The sequence below is a fragment of the Megalopta genalis genome, chromosome 17 (assembly GCF_051020955.1).
Source record: "Megalopta genalis isolate 19385.01 chromosome 17, iyMegGena1_principal, whole genome shotgun sequence".
NCBI lineage: Eukaryota > Metazoa > Arthropoda > Insecta > Hymenoptera > Halictidae > Megalopta > Megalopta genalis.
The window spans coordinates 770,260-786,215 of NC_135029.1; the positions used below are offsets into that span (position 1 = coordinate 770,260).

The 15,956-nt window shown below is 48.3% G+C and overlaps 1 protein-coding gene across 6 annotated transcripts in view; it reads left to right on the plus strand.

The window, feature by feature from the left end:
- Positions 1-15,956, plus strand: part of Mgat2 (alpha-1,6-mannosyl-glycoprotein 2-beta-N-acetylglucosaminyltransferase) — a 33,410-nt gene that overhangs the window by 16,370 nt on the left and 1,084 nt on the right. The window contains exons 1-7 of one of the 6 annotated variants that reach the window (XM_033465309.2): positions 3,647-4,165; positions 6,578-6,847; positions 8,852-9,038; positions 11,124-11,546; positions 11,665-11,974; positions 14,548-14,877; positions 15,143-15,393. In XM_033465309.2, coding sequence (XP_033321200.1) covers positions 6,841-6,847; positions 8,852-9,038; positions 11,124-11,546; positions 11,665-11,974; positions 14,548-14,877; positions 15,143-15,393 — 1,508 coding nt within the window. In that variant the 5' untranslated portion in view covers positions 3,647-4,165; positions 6,578-6,840. The other 5 variants (XM_033465333.2, XM_033465324.2, XM_033465318.2 and 2 more) reach the window with 5 other exon arrangements.

Here is a 15,956-nt window from a genome sequence, read left to right on the forward strand (position 1 = left end):
AGGAATTCTTGATACGCGGGCCAGGATCGGGGCTTTATTAAACTGCCTTTCATCACGTTCCATAAACGAAGACGCCCGGCTCTGTCGTCCTTTCCGTCTCTTCCAGCAGCCGCCGCCGCCGCTGGATTGCCGGCGTAAATGACGAGGGAGAATCGTCGTCGATCGATGAACGACACCCAAAGACGATAGGCGCTCGACGGTCGACGAGGCTACGTCTGAAATTCGTTCGACGGTCGCATACGTTCCCGATCCGGGGCCGGGCCGGGCCGGGCACGTTCGCCGTGTCGCTTTGACAATCGGCGACAATCGACGTCGGGGTGTTCGCCGAGCGAATCTTGCGAATCCAAGTTTCAGTTACCACCTGTGGAGCCAAACCGAAAGCGATATAGAGATTCCAGCCAGGAAGCCGATTCACTTGTTGATACCAGGAAACTCTAGGGGAAACGCACGAGGTACAACTTGTTGCTAAACCGTATTATCGGATCGAGTTCTCGAATGCTTCGAATGCTCGTTCATCGGGAAATTAAAGACACGCGTGTGTCGTCGAATGAGAACCGCGTCGCTGTTTTTAAGGGACAGCATTTCGCCATGCATATTCCGTTGCGTCTCGCCGGGCAGAATCGCGCGAAATATCGTCGACTGGTCGGTCGATCGTCGACGTTCGATAACAGAATTTTGAATGGTTTCGATTCTTTCGCCGGCTCCCGAGAGTCCTTTTTTCAGCGGTTACCGAGGTCGAAGGTGGCGAGGAGGAAGAAAAATCACGGAGAACGTAGGACCGTGGTCTGAAAGGAGATAGAAGGTCTGGCCTGTCCACGGCAGCCACTCCTCTATCACGGTAGACCCATCTTCCGTGTAATTAATTCGAGGAGGAACGGATGGATCACAACGGGGGAAGAATGCCTCCAATGGCATCGGCCACTTGCAGCTTCTCTCTCTCTCTCTCTCTCTCTCTCTCTCTCTCTCTCTCTCTCTTCTCTCTCGCTCTCGCTCTCGCTCTGTCTCTCCCGCTCCCTTTCTTTCCCCCTCTTTCTGCCGTCTATCTTTATCTATCTACCTCCCCTTACCTCAACGCCGTTTCTTTGCCGCTGCACCGGCTGAATCTTTGTCTAGTCCTCCTACCCGTACTCGAGTCCTCATCCTCTTCGTTCCTTCGGCCGGCTCTTTCTTCCTCGATTTCGCGCGATCGTCCGCGATTTACGAGGGCGAAACACAACACGGACAGATACGTATATACAATTCGGCGGGATTCGCGCAGACACGAATCGCGAGATTACAGAAAACCCCACTTAACGGGGAATCGCCGAGCACAATCCGATGAACAAGGGCACGTCGACCGACCGGGCACGGCACGGCGCGGTCGCGACGTTAAGCGACTCGAACCTTCTCGGCGGAAATGCTTCGGCAAAAGTCTGCTGAATACGGAGCGCGTTGCGACAAGCTCGGGCCACCTAGACGTCTCGAGAAATTTCCGCGCTCCCAAAGAAAAGAACTGAACAACCGACGAACGTGATCGTCGCCAGAGAGGCCGATTATCTTACCGGATGGGAAGCGCGCGCCGATCGTAACGAGCAAAGTAAAACGGCTTCGAGACTGGGAGGTTCGCGTCGATCGAAAGTCAGCCTCGTCGAACGAGAACGTGGCTTTTACACTTCCGGCCAATACTCGGCGTAGCTCGGTGCTTGTTCTTTGCCGGCGGCCGCGTCTCGATCGAGAAGAATCTAATCGCGCTACGAAGATTCTTGCCGTGCTCGACAAACAACGAATACGGTGCGATGCGACGCGACGCGACGCGACGCGATTCAGTTCGATGCGATGCGACGCGATTCAATCCAATGCGGTGCGACGCGACGCGATTCAATCCGATGCGATGCGACGCGACGCGTTTCAATTCGATGCAATTCGATTCGATGCGATGCGATGCGACGCGACACGATGCGACGCGATTCGATGCGATGCGACGCGATTCAGTTCGATGCGATGCGATGCGATTCAGTCCGTCGGAAAGGAAAGAGATCCTGACAAATTAAAAGCACACGCACGCGAATAGCGAGAGAAGAGAGGGACGTAAAGAGAGTAAGAGAGAACGATCGATGTCCATCACGAGCGGTGAATTACATCGAAACCCTTTTCTCTACCACTCGGCTTTCTTTTGCGATTCCCTGCACGAGTTACACTTTGCGTCGGTTGGTCCTCTTTCTTTCCGCCACTCTTCTCTCTCTCTTTCTCTCTCTCTCTCTCTCTCTCTCTCTCTTCGTCGTAGACACATCTACGCAGCCAAGATTATAAAGAAAAGTCGAAAAGCCAAATGGAAACCAGAATATACGACTTGTACAGAGTACAGAGACAGTAATTGCAACGAACGCGAACGATTGGCTCCCCGTGTAGAGAATCGTATATCTCCGAGAGTTAACGAGTTGGTTGTTAATCTTATCACGGGGCGCCAGTCGACCGCAAAAACGGAACTTCGCCGAATCGAAATTTCGATTCCTACGCTCGCCAAGAACATCGATCTCGAGTATGCTCTTAACCTTTTAAGTACGGCTGAATTCTGCGCGAGGCTATTTCTCTGGACGGCAGAGTCTGATATGTACTGTACAGAGTCTGATACTGTATATTCTGTCTGTATATACAGGGTGTCCGAAAAATGTCTCGCAATCCGAAAGTGACGGGTTCCTCGGGCCATTCGAAGCAACTTTTTCCTTTACAAACATTTTCTCCGAGGCACCGTTAACGAGTTATTAACGAAAAACGGTGACCAATGAGAGGCGAGCTCAGCTGGCGCGAGGCGATCGAGCCAATGAGCGGAATTGGGCTTCGCGCGCTGGTTGGCTGGGCCGCCTCGCGTTAGCCGTATCCGATTCTTATTGGTCACTGTTTTTCGTTAATAACTCGTTAACGGTGCCTCGGAAAACATTTTTGTAAAGGAAGAAGTTGCTTCAAATGATCCGAGGAACCCGCCATTTCCGGATTGCGAGACATTTTTCGGACACCTTGTAGACTGTTGTAAATCGATGTGAAGACAAAAGAAGTGTGAAACAATGCATATGAAGACGATTATTTGTGATTCAAACGATGAGCGAGTGAGCTACTAGAGCAAGCCACTATAGTGGCGTGTCGTTCTGAAAAATGACATCCGCGAAAGCCACTATAGTGGCGCGTCATGCCTAAAAGATTAATCGCCGGAGCCTATTCTTTATATAAGATGCTTCCGTAAGATGATCCGTCTTCGATCGCTTTGTACATACACGCGCGAACGGGAAAAAGCGAAGAGAAACGCGCGAGAAACCGACCGATTTGATATTATATTTTGGACGTACGTCCCGTTCCATCTGGTGGTCGGCCGTGAAAAAGCGTCGCTCTCGAACTGGAAGACCCGGATAGAGAGGACGTCGCGGACGACGTGGACCGACTTGGGAAACGCGGTTTCCCGCGGAAACAGCATCATCGACGAAGAACCGACGTATACCCTCCCGGCTGTTATCCGCCGAGAAGTTGCGCTTATCGACGTCGAACGTCGACGTCGAACGCCGGCGTCGGCGTCGGCGTCGGTGGCGTCGGCGTTGGCGTCGGACAGCGGCAGAAAATTCCGAGGGATGGCAGGGCGAGAAGATCGATCGCCTGCGACGGGAATTGCACCCCCCTAGAAGGGGTCGCGGGCGGTGTGTGGCGTGCTGTGCAACGTGCAGCCGTGCGGCGTGTAGCGCGCAGCCTGCAACGTGTGCAACGTGTGCAACGTGTGCGACGTGCAACGTGGTACGAAAGCAGCAGCGCGTCGAAATCAGAGCCAACGAAGGGTGGGCGGAGTCGTCGTGGCCGTGGTCGTGGTCAGAGTTGTTGCTACCGCCGCCGTCGTCGTCGTCGTCGTCGTCGTCGTCGTCGTCGTCCAGCTGAAAATTAGCGAAAGCAAAGACCTAACGATCGTAGGCAGTTTCGTCGGCTCGAGCTGCGAGCTGCGAGCCGCGTGCAACGGAAAGAGCCGAGGAGTCGAGGAGACTGAAGAAAATACTGCGGGCGGCGGTAGCAATGACGCGTCACTCCTCCTGCCCCACGTTCCTCGCGGCCCAACTCGACGCTGTCGCCGATACGTGATCAGTCGAGTCCAAAGACGTTTCGCGACCGCGGATTCGCCAATTGCATCGGAACGTCCTGATGGTGAGCCCGCGTAAGTAAATCCCGATTTATCCATCGCTTCGCCTCGCCTCGCCACGTCTCGCGAGAATTCCTTCCGGTACACCCGGTTTCCGTCTCTTCCGGTAACCGGCAACTTCTGGTCCCCGACCTGGCCCTGGGGCCCCGGCCACAGCCCCGGTTCGCGTCCTCCCGGACCTAACCCGGGCCAGACCCACCGATCGATATTCCATACTTCTTGTCCTCGTTGCCTCTTTCCGTTTCTCTCTCTCTCTCTCTCTCTCTCTCTCTCTCTCTCTCTCTCTTCCCCTCCCGTCGTGTCTCTCTCTTTCTCTCTCGTCGCGTATGTGTGTGTGTGTGTGCGCGCGCGCGCGCGCGTGCGAATTTGCTTCTCTCGTTAGAGAGCTATCTCGATTCTTTCCACTCGTCTCTTGGCACTTGCCAGCATCGCCAGCCTTTTGCCAGTGCAAGGTCTTCTCAATCTTTCCAATCTCTGTTTCGATCGCCGATATTTCCTGGTCGAGATCTCGACGTTCGAGAATGCCAGCCCCTTTTAACCTTTGCTTCGCCCCTTTCTATATTAGCCCGATTCGATCGCCGCCCTCGTTCTCGCCTTCGATATTCCCTAGAACGAATCGTAACTAACTCCGGCTTCTCGTTCGCGGTCGCGTGTCGCGCGAACCGCATCGCCGGCTCCTGATACGCGGCCGACTATGAAGTTTTCCGATTTACCTTGAAAACGACAACGCGAGGCCGACACGCGTACCAGCTGCTCGTATTTGCGCGTCAAACGTGCGAACCGTCGCGTTTCCCGGCGCTCGATCCTCTCGTCGGCCGCTGCCTGTCGTCGCACGCTACATACGATACACGCGATACATACATGGTATAACGTGTGTGTATATATATATATATATATACATATACGATACACGATACAAAATCTATGACATACGATACGCGATACAAGGTATACGACGCGTGTAACGCGCAAAAGACTTGTTAACAAACGGTCGCAACGCGTTCGCGTCAATTAGCGGCCGATGAATAGTCGTCGAGCATTTCACGGTGGGCACCGCGCGAGATAAACGCGACGAGAAGGCTGAGACAGAAGCGGCGAGGTGACGGAACATAAGCGTCGCGGCGCGACCAATCAAGACCGCCGCGGAAAATCTGTGCTCCCGCTGTCTTTGGATCATTTTCTTGAGTTCCGGTAAAAAAAGACGGTTCGCGCGTGGGAGAGGGAGGAATCCAAGGTCCGAGAGAGAGGGGGGGAGAGAGAGAGAGAGCGTGAGCGTGTAAAGCACTGGGAGAGCCGCGAGGAAGGAGGAAATCGAGAAGGTTAAAGAGTTTTATCGTAGCTCGAACTCCTTGCCGTTCAAGTAGTCCGGCTTCTCTCCTCCCTCCGTCCTCCTTCCTTGTTCCTCGTTCCTCTCGTTTCTCTCTCGTCTTCTCTGTCTCTCCTGCGCCACTCTAGAGCCGTTCCCCAGCCTTCCTATGCTCCTTTGGTTCGCGAAACGACGATATCGTTGTGGTTGGCTCTCGTTCTCGCGGATATCCGCATTGTTTCGCATCAGCCAGCCAAGTCAGCTGACCTAGATTTGCACGGGCACGAAGCAAAATGGTATATCGGGCCACTCGATGCTCGTCTACGGAAAACTGCAAGCGATCCTGCAACCGAAGTGGTCTCGACGACGGCTTCGCGCTTCTTTTCCCCCGCTCCTCTCTCTCTCTCTCTCTCTACGCGGATCCGGTGCGTCGTTGTGATCGTTCATTTTCAACCCTTGTTCGTCGATCGCCGAACGTCGTGCCTACGAATTTTCCGCGAGTTCCGCAAGTTGCGGGTGTTCCGCGTGTTCCGTGAGTTTCGCGAGACTCCGCGAGGTTCCGCGAGGTCCCGCGACTCGGCGAATTTCAACGCGGAACGGTAATTCGCGCGTTTTCCTCGCCGGTTTCTTCGTTCCTCCGCGTTGTTCAACGATCGTTCGACGATCGGGGGCTGCCGCAAGCGCTGAATAACGGCTGGAGCCCAGACGAAACCCGTCGAAGAGGTTGGAGCTGCTCGACGGTTTCGATTCGTGTCGTTCTACTGCCATGCTCCCAACGGCGGAGCCATCTCTCTCCCCTTCTATCTTTCTCTCTCGCTTTCCTACCCCTCTACCGCGACGAAATTACTGCGGGTCCGCGTGCCGTACTAAAAATATATTGAACATCGGTGAGACGTGTTCCACGTTCCACGTGCATCGGCGATCACGGGAGAAACACTCGAGAGGAGCCGGGATCGCGTTGCTTCCACCTTGTAGGTGGCGGAAACGCGGTCATCGCGGTCGCCTCGGGAGGATAGTCTTAATAACGGCGACGAACGATCGGCGGGACAAAAGGCTGCTGCCGCTGATTCGCGCGGAATCCGCTCGATCGTCGCCGACCCCGGTGCTCTTTTTCTTCGCAGACTCCGCGAAAATGAAAAGCCGTTCGCCGCCGCCACTTTTCACCGAATCAAGATAAAGAGCGGGGCTCGCCTTGAACCGCGGATACCACGCGACAACACGAGCGACCAAGGATGGGCGCCGAGAAGATTTGCGGCCAACAAATTCTCCGGCTACGAAACAGCGTGAACGACAGCTTCGCGGCGAGCAAATTTCTGGAAAAAGTCGAGCAACGGCTCAGCGTAACGTCATACTTGTTTCGGAACGATCGCTCAGGAATGTCAGGATGAGAGGTAACCGAGGACCACGAGTATTCGTAACTAGACCGATATTATCTATCGATCGTTCACCGTTTCGCCGGCATTGGCCGTTCGACCCCGAACGACCGTTGCACATTGCGGTCGATTCGAGCCGAGAAAGCGGCCGAATACGAATTTCAAAACGTTTGCACGATCCAACAAAATTTTCGTTTCTCTAGATAGCAAAATGTAGGGAAAATAATGTACCAAACTTTTTGTTGTTTTTTTTTTTTAGACAGCAGTGACGTGTCTTGAAAGTTTGAAGATTTTCTGGCTCTGCTTTCGTGAAAACATCTTTCGTTCGCTAACGATTTTTCAATGTTTTAAGAAACTTCACAGATTTGCATTGCTTCTTTATAACACGTATATTTGCGTAGTTATTGAACTTCGAAAACAGAGAATAATCTACTCACATCCTGTGCGATTCTCGAACTTCATTAACGATTTTGTTACACTTCCGAGTTCGTCCGAGCATTTTGATCGATGTCATTGTATTCGGGAAAGATTCGTTATTACGACGGCGTTAAAATTTTCTAACAGTGTTATAATATAATATAATATAACAGTGTTGCAGCTAATTGAAGTTGAAATGTCGCAGCGCTTTGCGCGTATGCCTGAGCGTCCGCGCTCACGGGGCGTTTCGTTCCGAGTCGCCAAGACCGAAGTTTATTGTTTATTGTTTATTATTTAGTCCATCTAGCCCAGGGGTGTCAAACTCAAAAGCTAACTTGGACCAAATAAACAATGCTTAACTTTAGGTGGGCCGCAAAAAAAATCAATGTTCATAGAAACAAATATTTTTATTTTGACTAGTACATTGTAATAAACATATATAAAGTTAAATTATTGTTTACGTCCTGATACTTGACATCAAAAATGTTCATCTCGAGCCGCATGCGGCCCGCGGGCCGCGAGTTTGACAGCCCTGATCTAGCCTATTTATACGTAAACGAATATTTATAGCTTGTAATGGTTAACTAATATCAAGAATTTCTTTCGAATTAACGTACCTTCTTTACACTCCGATTTTACGCTTTAGACACCGATTTGATACGATAAAGATCGTATAAAGCAGGGGTGTCAAACTCAAAAGCTAACTTGGGCCAAATAAACAATGTTTAACTTTAGGTGGGCTGCAAAAAAAATCAATGTTCATAGAAACAAATATTAGGTCTACCAGAAAGTTCTGTCCGTTTTTGAATTGAAATATAACACAATTTTCATACATTTAATAATATTTATTGTAGAATATACTTTCCATCGTTACTTACGACTTCTTGCCAGCGTGATGGCAACTTGTAAATGCCATTTTAAAAAAATGATTTATTTTTAGAGGCGAAGAACTCAACTAGTGCTTGGTTGACATCGGCTTCAGTTTTGAATTTTTTTCCTGTAAAAAGTTTTGCAAAGAGAGAAACAAGTGATAATCGGAGGGTGCTAGGTCTGGGGAGTACGGTGGATGCGACAGAATTTCCCAGCCTAGCTCTGCGATTTTCTGACGAGTCGCCAAAGCAGCATGTGGTCTGGCATTATCATCGGTAGCCATGTTTTCACGATCCCGTGTCACTTAATAATGACACGAGACATCTTTGTTTCAGTTTATTTACATAAACTGAAATTATTTACAGAGTACATGTGTGTAAATGCAATGATAAAGAGAGATAGTCATATATGTCTCAAATCAACATGTGCATATGGATTGAAACTTGAAGTGACACTAGCGGACAAAACTTTCCGGTAGACCTAATATTTTTATTTTGACCAGTACATTGTAATAAACATATATAAAGTTAAATTATTGTTTACGTTCTGATACTTGACATCTCTCGCAAAAATGTTCATCTCGGGCCGCGATTTTGACACCCCTGGTATAAAGGATTAAAAAGTAGGAGGTAATAAATTGCATGAAAGTAGTATCGCATTTAAAAAGGCGTAGCCAACACGCGACAGACTATGTATGTATGTATGTATGTATATCGTCTGACGTTCTTCTTTCAGGAGGGACGCTGCTGGGAGGAGGAATAAGATCAATCCGTGGAACTTTTCTAAGAACGTTGATAGTCATTTTCCTTGTCACGTTTCTTTGGCTTCAAATTCACGTGATCAGCCTAACCGGTCGGGACTCTACCGGCCATGCCTCCCCGAACGAAACGCTGTTCGCTCTTGTACCGCAAGAGTTGCACAGGTAAACGAAACGTGTTTCGCAGCGAAACCGGGTAATTAGTCCAAACGAGAATCGAGAATCGAAAAGCGACGCGACACGATGCGACGACGCGCGAACAGTGGACACGGCGGTCGACAGTCGGTAGCGCGCGAACCTGTAGTAGTATTCTATGTAGATAGAACAGAGTGTAGGGCAGGGATCCTAACCCTAATCTGAACCCGGTTCTGCTCTCAGTTTCCCAGAGTAACCCGCCTAAACGGGTTAACCAATAGGTAGAAGTTTGGTTAACCCGGTTAATCCGCTCTTATGACGGGTTAACGCGTCCCAAGAGAATATATTGAATTTGATCAGAATATTATTCATTGGAGAATTCGTTTGTATCTGTATATAATTGCGTCCATTATTTTTAAAAAATTATTTTAGTCCAGAGAGATCACTGTGCGATGTTTGCAATACTATAATGTCAAGCAACCTATTTTATTAATTTATTTGATGCGACATTCTTTGCGGCAAAGAATAAAACATGCTATTTGCTATTCGCAGCAAGAAGCGAAACGTGTTATTTTACGCGGATAAAAATGATCCGTGCTAGACGAACCACTAAAATGTACTGGTTTTCGCAGCGAAAAGCACAATATGTTAGTGCTCGTCGCTACATATAAAGAAAATGCTACTATTCGATAGAAAAATCGAAATGTACTACTTTTTCTTGTGCATAAAGTCCTCCTAAGGAAACTGAAACGCGTCGCTTTTTGCTAACGCGCGTCGATTTGATAAAACGATGACTTGAAATTTACAAATCGAAAATAACTTATCGTTAATCTTATTTTACATCCATTGACAAGACGCGTAGATTTCACCTCGTTCGCATTAAATTAGAAGTACCGACGAACAGGATGTTCCATTGTGCGTATATTATATAACCAAACGAAAAAGATATGTAAACTGAAATTATTAAACGTGTCAACTGGTAAAACACAATCGAAATACTGAAGGCCGTAAAGCGCGCTTCTTCCGCAACTGATAAAGATAAACAAAACAAAAGAGAATTTCCCTCTAAAACAGTTGCAATCTAGAATATAACACGTTTCTGCGCGCCGATAGACGACACGTTCGTAGAATATTCCACTAGAATTCGATGACAACATTTGTCTAATCGAAGTAAAACAATTAGAAAATTCAACAATTCTTTTCGTAGCTTTATTCCATAACTGCAACAGATTTCAGGAACGGATTGATCGGGTTATCAGCGCACACAGCCATTACATTTACCTATCTATTGGGTTGGCAACTAAGTAATAGCCGATTTGTTCAATGAAATAAAAAAATTTTTTTTTACTTGGGATGAAGTTTAATCTGTAATGTATTTTCCATTTTGTCCGATGACCTTTTACCATCTCTCTGACAACTTGAAAATTCCACGCTCGCAGAAAGTCTGATCGTTTTCGGCCAAAAACTGAGTTAAGTGAGATTTTACAGCGTTGTCATCATTAAAAGTTTTACCACGAAGGGGGTTGTCCAGGGATCGAAATAGGTGGTAATCCGATCGCGCGAGATCAGGACTATATGGTGGGTGTAACATCAATTCCCAAGCAATATCCATCAATTTTTGCCGAATGGACAAAGACATGTGCGGCCTAGCATTGTCCTGGTGGAAAATGACACCTTTACGATTGACCAATTCTGGTCGCTTTTCCTTGACCGCTGCATTCAATTTGTCCAGTTGCTAACATTCACGGATAATAAAAAATAATATAATAATAATAATAATAATAATTTTACAATATATAACATTTGTCTCTCACTCCTATTGGAGTGAGAGACATCTATAACTGAAATCGACAATTACTTAGTTGCCAACCCAATAGTAGCCAGCTATTGTAACCTTTCCGTAGTAACCGGGTTACGAATTGCGTCATGTTACCCGCCCTTAACGGGATAACCCGCTCTCCGGTCGACTTGGGAGCCATTCTCCCGCGGGTTGCCGTGGATTACTGTAACCTACCTCGTTCAACCGGGTTATGGTTAGGACTAGGTGGCGATTAGGATCCCTGGCGTAGGGTAGAGAAGGAAGACAAGCAAAACAGATTGATCGGTTTCTCGCAGGTTTCTGAAGGATCGTCGAAACGGTTCGTCCTCCGCTCCGAACGGTAGCTCGGAGGGTCTTACAGAGTTCGAGATAGCGGAGATTCGACGGAACATAGAGAGAGCGAATGCCGAGCAGAAAGTGTACAACGAGGAGGCGTTCGGCCCGCTGGCCACCGACGCGCCCGTGATAGTGGTCCAGGTGCACACGCGTCTCACCTACCTGAGACACCTGATAGTATCGTTGGCGCAGGCCAGAGGCATCGAGCAAACCCTACTCGTCTTCAGTCACGATGTCTGGCACCCGGACATCAATTATCTAGTGCAGAGCGTCGACTTTTGTCGCGTGATGCAAATCTTTTATCCCCACAGCATACAGACGCATCCGCACTCGTTTCCCGGCGAGGATCCCAACGATTGTCCGCGAAACATTCGCAAGGAACAGTGAGTAACGTCTCTTTTCTTGTTCCGCGACAGCGACTCCGCGGCGGCTCTCGCACGTATCTCAACTAGCGCCGTTCGTCTCGACGATCGTGTTCGGTTTCTCGGGTGCATGGTGCAGGGCCTTGGAACTCGGCTGCATCAACGCGAAACATCCGGACCTCTATGGCCACTACAGGGAGTCGAAGTTCACGCAGACCAAGCATCACTGGTGGTGGAAGGCGAACCGCGTGTTCGATCAGCTGTCGATTACGAGAAATCACACGGGCATGGTTCTCTTCCTCGAGGAGGACCATTACGTCGCCGAGGACTTTTTGCACGTTCTCAGGCTGATGGAACGCACCTGCAAGCACAGCTGCGAGAAGTGCAACGTTCTGTCATTGGGAACCTATCTCAAGACGTATAATTATTTCGCCGATTTCAGCCGGAAGGTGAGAATCCCCCGGACTCGCGAGCACATTCCCGTATTCGTTTTCATTCCTCTCGTCGACCCCGCGCCGTGGTTGTTCCACGTTAGCTGCATCCGTCACGAAAAATTCATTCGCTTCATACACGAAACACTTTGTGTTGGTCGATCGGTATGCGTCGCCTCGTCTCGCCTCGCCTCGCCTCGCCTCGCCGCCAAATTCAACTTCTCTCAGCTTCTCTTTACGTTTCTCCGCCATCTTCGCCCTTCTCTCGTGCTTTTGTTCCGCGACGTCCGCTCTCTGGTGCGTCCGGTCTCTTTCGTTCGATTCCCGCAAACTGTGGGAAAAGAGACCGCGATGACCGGGGAACGGGACATCTTTGGTTTTTCGAACAATCCGTCACGAAATAGAATCGGCAGCGGTAGTAGCAGCTAGCGAGTAGGCAATAGCAGTAGACCGGCATTCGTTGCGATAGGAGGAAGAGCCGCGGCCGGTAAGCGATTCGATGTCGCGAGATAAAGGGGCTGTACCGAAGTTACGCGAACGCTGCTCCGGTTTAACCCTTTGCACTCGAGTGGTGACTCCGATGCACCGCTAAAATTGTTAATTCACGTTCCAAGATCATTTCTATATCGATTAAGTTTAAACTTAAAAAATTGTTAAAAGTATAACTGTCATCGCAAGTGGTCGCAAGACTCAATTTCATACGCATAAAATGCGCTTTGCCGTATAAAACGGAAATACTATAAGTCAGAAAAATTATTTTAGATTTACAGTTCAAATGGCTTCGAGTGCAAAGGGTTAAAGAATTTCAATTGGATACGCGTCGACCGTATGTAAATATAACCGTGTGTGTAGACGGCTTTATCAGAACCGAGGATTGAAAAGATTCCGAAAATAACTGTTTCGAACCGTTACATAAGGCGTCGCGCGTGACTGTCGCCACGACTTTTCAAGCACTTTCGACTGTCCGATAAAAAAAAGAATGTTTCTAGTGAAAGGGTATCAGTATTTAGTTGGCTACATATTGAAATGCAACAAATGACAAAAACTTATTGGTTTTCGACTAAACCTTAATTTTTTTAATTTTTTAAGATACGATCTCGGGATTGACTTCAGCAATTTAGGGTGGAATAACAAAAGCGTTAATATCAAAAGCTGTTTTATTTCAATCAATTTACAATAAGTGCTCGTAGTGTAGTCCGTTTTCTTGTAAGCACAATTCCATTGGCGTAAGAACCTCCTCACATGCTGTGCGAATTCGCCACAAAGAATAATCCAACAAAGACAATACAGGGGACTGCACCCCACGAGTACTTATCGTAAATTAATTGAAATAAAATAGCTTTCGATATTAACGCTTCTGTTGCTCAACCCTGATTTGTTGAAGTCAAGGCCATTCGAAGGTCATAATATAGTAAGTCGTTGAACTTATTTCTTCATCGGCAATAACAAAGCGAAGTGAACGATACAGAGAGTGTCGTTTTAAAAAGTCAAGGTGACTTTGACTTTTGGTGGAAAAACAATAGTTTTTGAAAATTGATGTACTTGAATATGTAGCCGTGTAAATACCGATTAACTTTCATTCATTTCATTTTTTTATCAGACTGTCGAAAGTGCCTGAAAAATCGTGGCGACAATTACGCTGTACATGTCGGTTCTGACTGAAACAGTTACGGAGAACCGAAAAAGTTACGTGACAGTTACGAAATATGTGTATCGATGCTGATTTATTCGGTTCCTGAGAACCGATATTATTATCGGTTATACAACTGTCATTTTCCGGTTCCGTGGATTTCGGTTATACGTGCACACATACGAATGTAAAAATTCAACGTATTGGAAGAGATTTTACACCCTTAAATTTCTGTGCGGTAAACAAAACATTACATTGGCCGTAGTGCCAGCTTGTCAATAATACAAAGCATTTCAGAATCCATATTTATAATCCCCGAAGGAAATACAATTGGGATTGAAATAGAATTAGAACCGAAATCCATAACCGACATAATAACGGTTCTAAAGAGCCAAAACCGAAATCGACATACAGGGTGTCCCAGGTTTTAATGTTCAAACTTTGTCAGTATATTCTATGGCACAAAGTAAGAAAAAAATGTTATGTAAACATAGGTCATATAGAGCTTTATTAAGAAGTTATAATACATTTCGCAATGTATTAATAAACACACGGCATGTGCTGATCTATTCAAGCCAATGCTCGCAGTAATAGCAAGTTGATTACTATTCCTATTCTGAATTTTTGTTATAACTTCTTAATATAAAGCACTATATGACCTATGTTTGCATAACATTCTTTTCTTACCTTATACCATAGAATACGCTAACAAAGTTTGAACATTAAAACCTGGGACACCCTGTAATGTACTTTGTAACAGTTACGAGAACATTTCGGTTCTTCGTAACTGTTCCAAGAACCGAAACCGAGATGTCACAGCTGTTTTCAACCCGTGAATTTAAAACGCGACCGCGTATGAAAATCGTTCGACGACAGCTGCGTACCATTTGTATCGAACAGTTAGCTCCATCTCAGTGTGAATATCTGTGTGTCGATGTTTCACGCACGGCCCGACCATTAGTTCGTTGGCGTCAACAGCGCCCTGCAAAAGGAGCTCCTACGCGGACTAAAGAGATGGGACACTTCGACGGGACAGCAACAGCCGGCGAAACCGGAGGGCAGCGGCATCGTTACCGGATCCGGGACCGGGACCGGGACCGGTACCGGCACAGGGACCGGAAGCGGCACCGGAACCGGCACCAGCACCGCCGGATACTCCAGCTCGAGCGGGAACGGCAGCGGGGCCGCAAGGACCGTGTTATCCGCCGGTCGGAACAACGCGCTCACGGCGCAACCTGTTCCCGCATGGGCTTTTCAGCTCCTACCCGGTCTCTACAATCATTATCAAAAGGTTCCCGACATCTTACGACGATCCAAGCTCCAGAATCTAGCCGGGTGTTCCATCTCGTGTCCCGTGTCTTTGTTGTCTCTCGACGCTCTTGTTCTCGTTTCGCGAGTGTTACTCCCGCAAATGATGATGTTCGACGCTCGATAATTCGAAATAAGAGCGCCCCCCCCCTTCCCCTCCCGCCGCGATTATATTCTTCCCTTCCCCCTTGCCGACGGACGGATACGCCGACGCTTCCTGTAAACGGATTTCTGTCTGTTACCAACAGGCCGAGGTGATCTCTTGGATATCGAGCAAGCATAACATGGGCATGGCGTTCAATCGCGTCACTTGGAACAAGCTGAGAAAGTGCGCCGCGCAATTCTGCGCGTACGACGACTACAACTGGGACTGGAGTCTGCAGCACATAGCGCAGTCCTGCATGCCGCCGAGCAAGGGAGCCGGGGTCTCGCCGCGAACCGAGTCCGGCTTGGTCACGATGATGATGAGGGCGCCCAGGGTCTTTCACATCGGAGAATGGTAAGGGACGCGCGCCGCGTGCTCTACCGTCGTCTTCTTGACCAATGCTGCCGCGAAAAGTCGCGTTATGCAAGGAGTGGGGAGAGAGACTTTTGCGTCGCGTCGCCATCGTAATTTAGTAATTATACAAAGTGTCTCAGAATCTGAAAATGAAGAATTCTTGAAGTTATTTGGAGTAATTTTTTCTTTAACAAAAATGCAATCCGTGGCTTCGTTTACGATTTATTAACGAAAAACAGTGACCAATGAGAGGCGGGATCAGCTGGCGCGAGACGGCCGAGCCAATGAGCGGAACTGGGCTCCGTGCGCGCGTTGGCCGAGCCGCCTCGAGCCAGCCGAGCTCGCGTTTTATTGGTCAATGTTTTTCGTTAATAACTCGTAAACAAAACCGCGGACTGCATTTTTGCTAAGGAAAAGTTCATTCAAATGACCTCAGGAACCCCTCCATTTCCGCATTACGAGACATTTCTGGGACACTCTGTAATGTTCACACGGTAGACGCGCCACGCCGCTGTGCGGGACTCCCGACGCGCATGCGTCGCCACCCCACTCTTTGCGTAGCG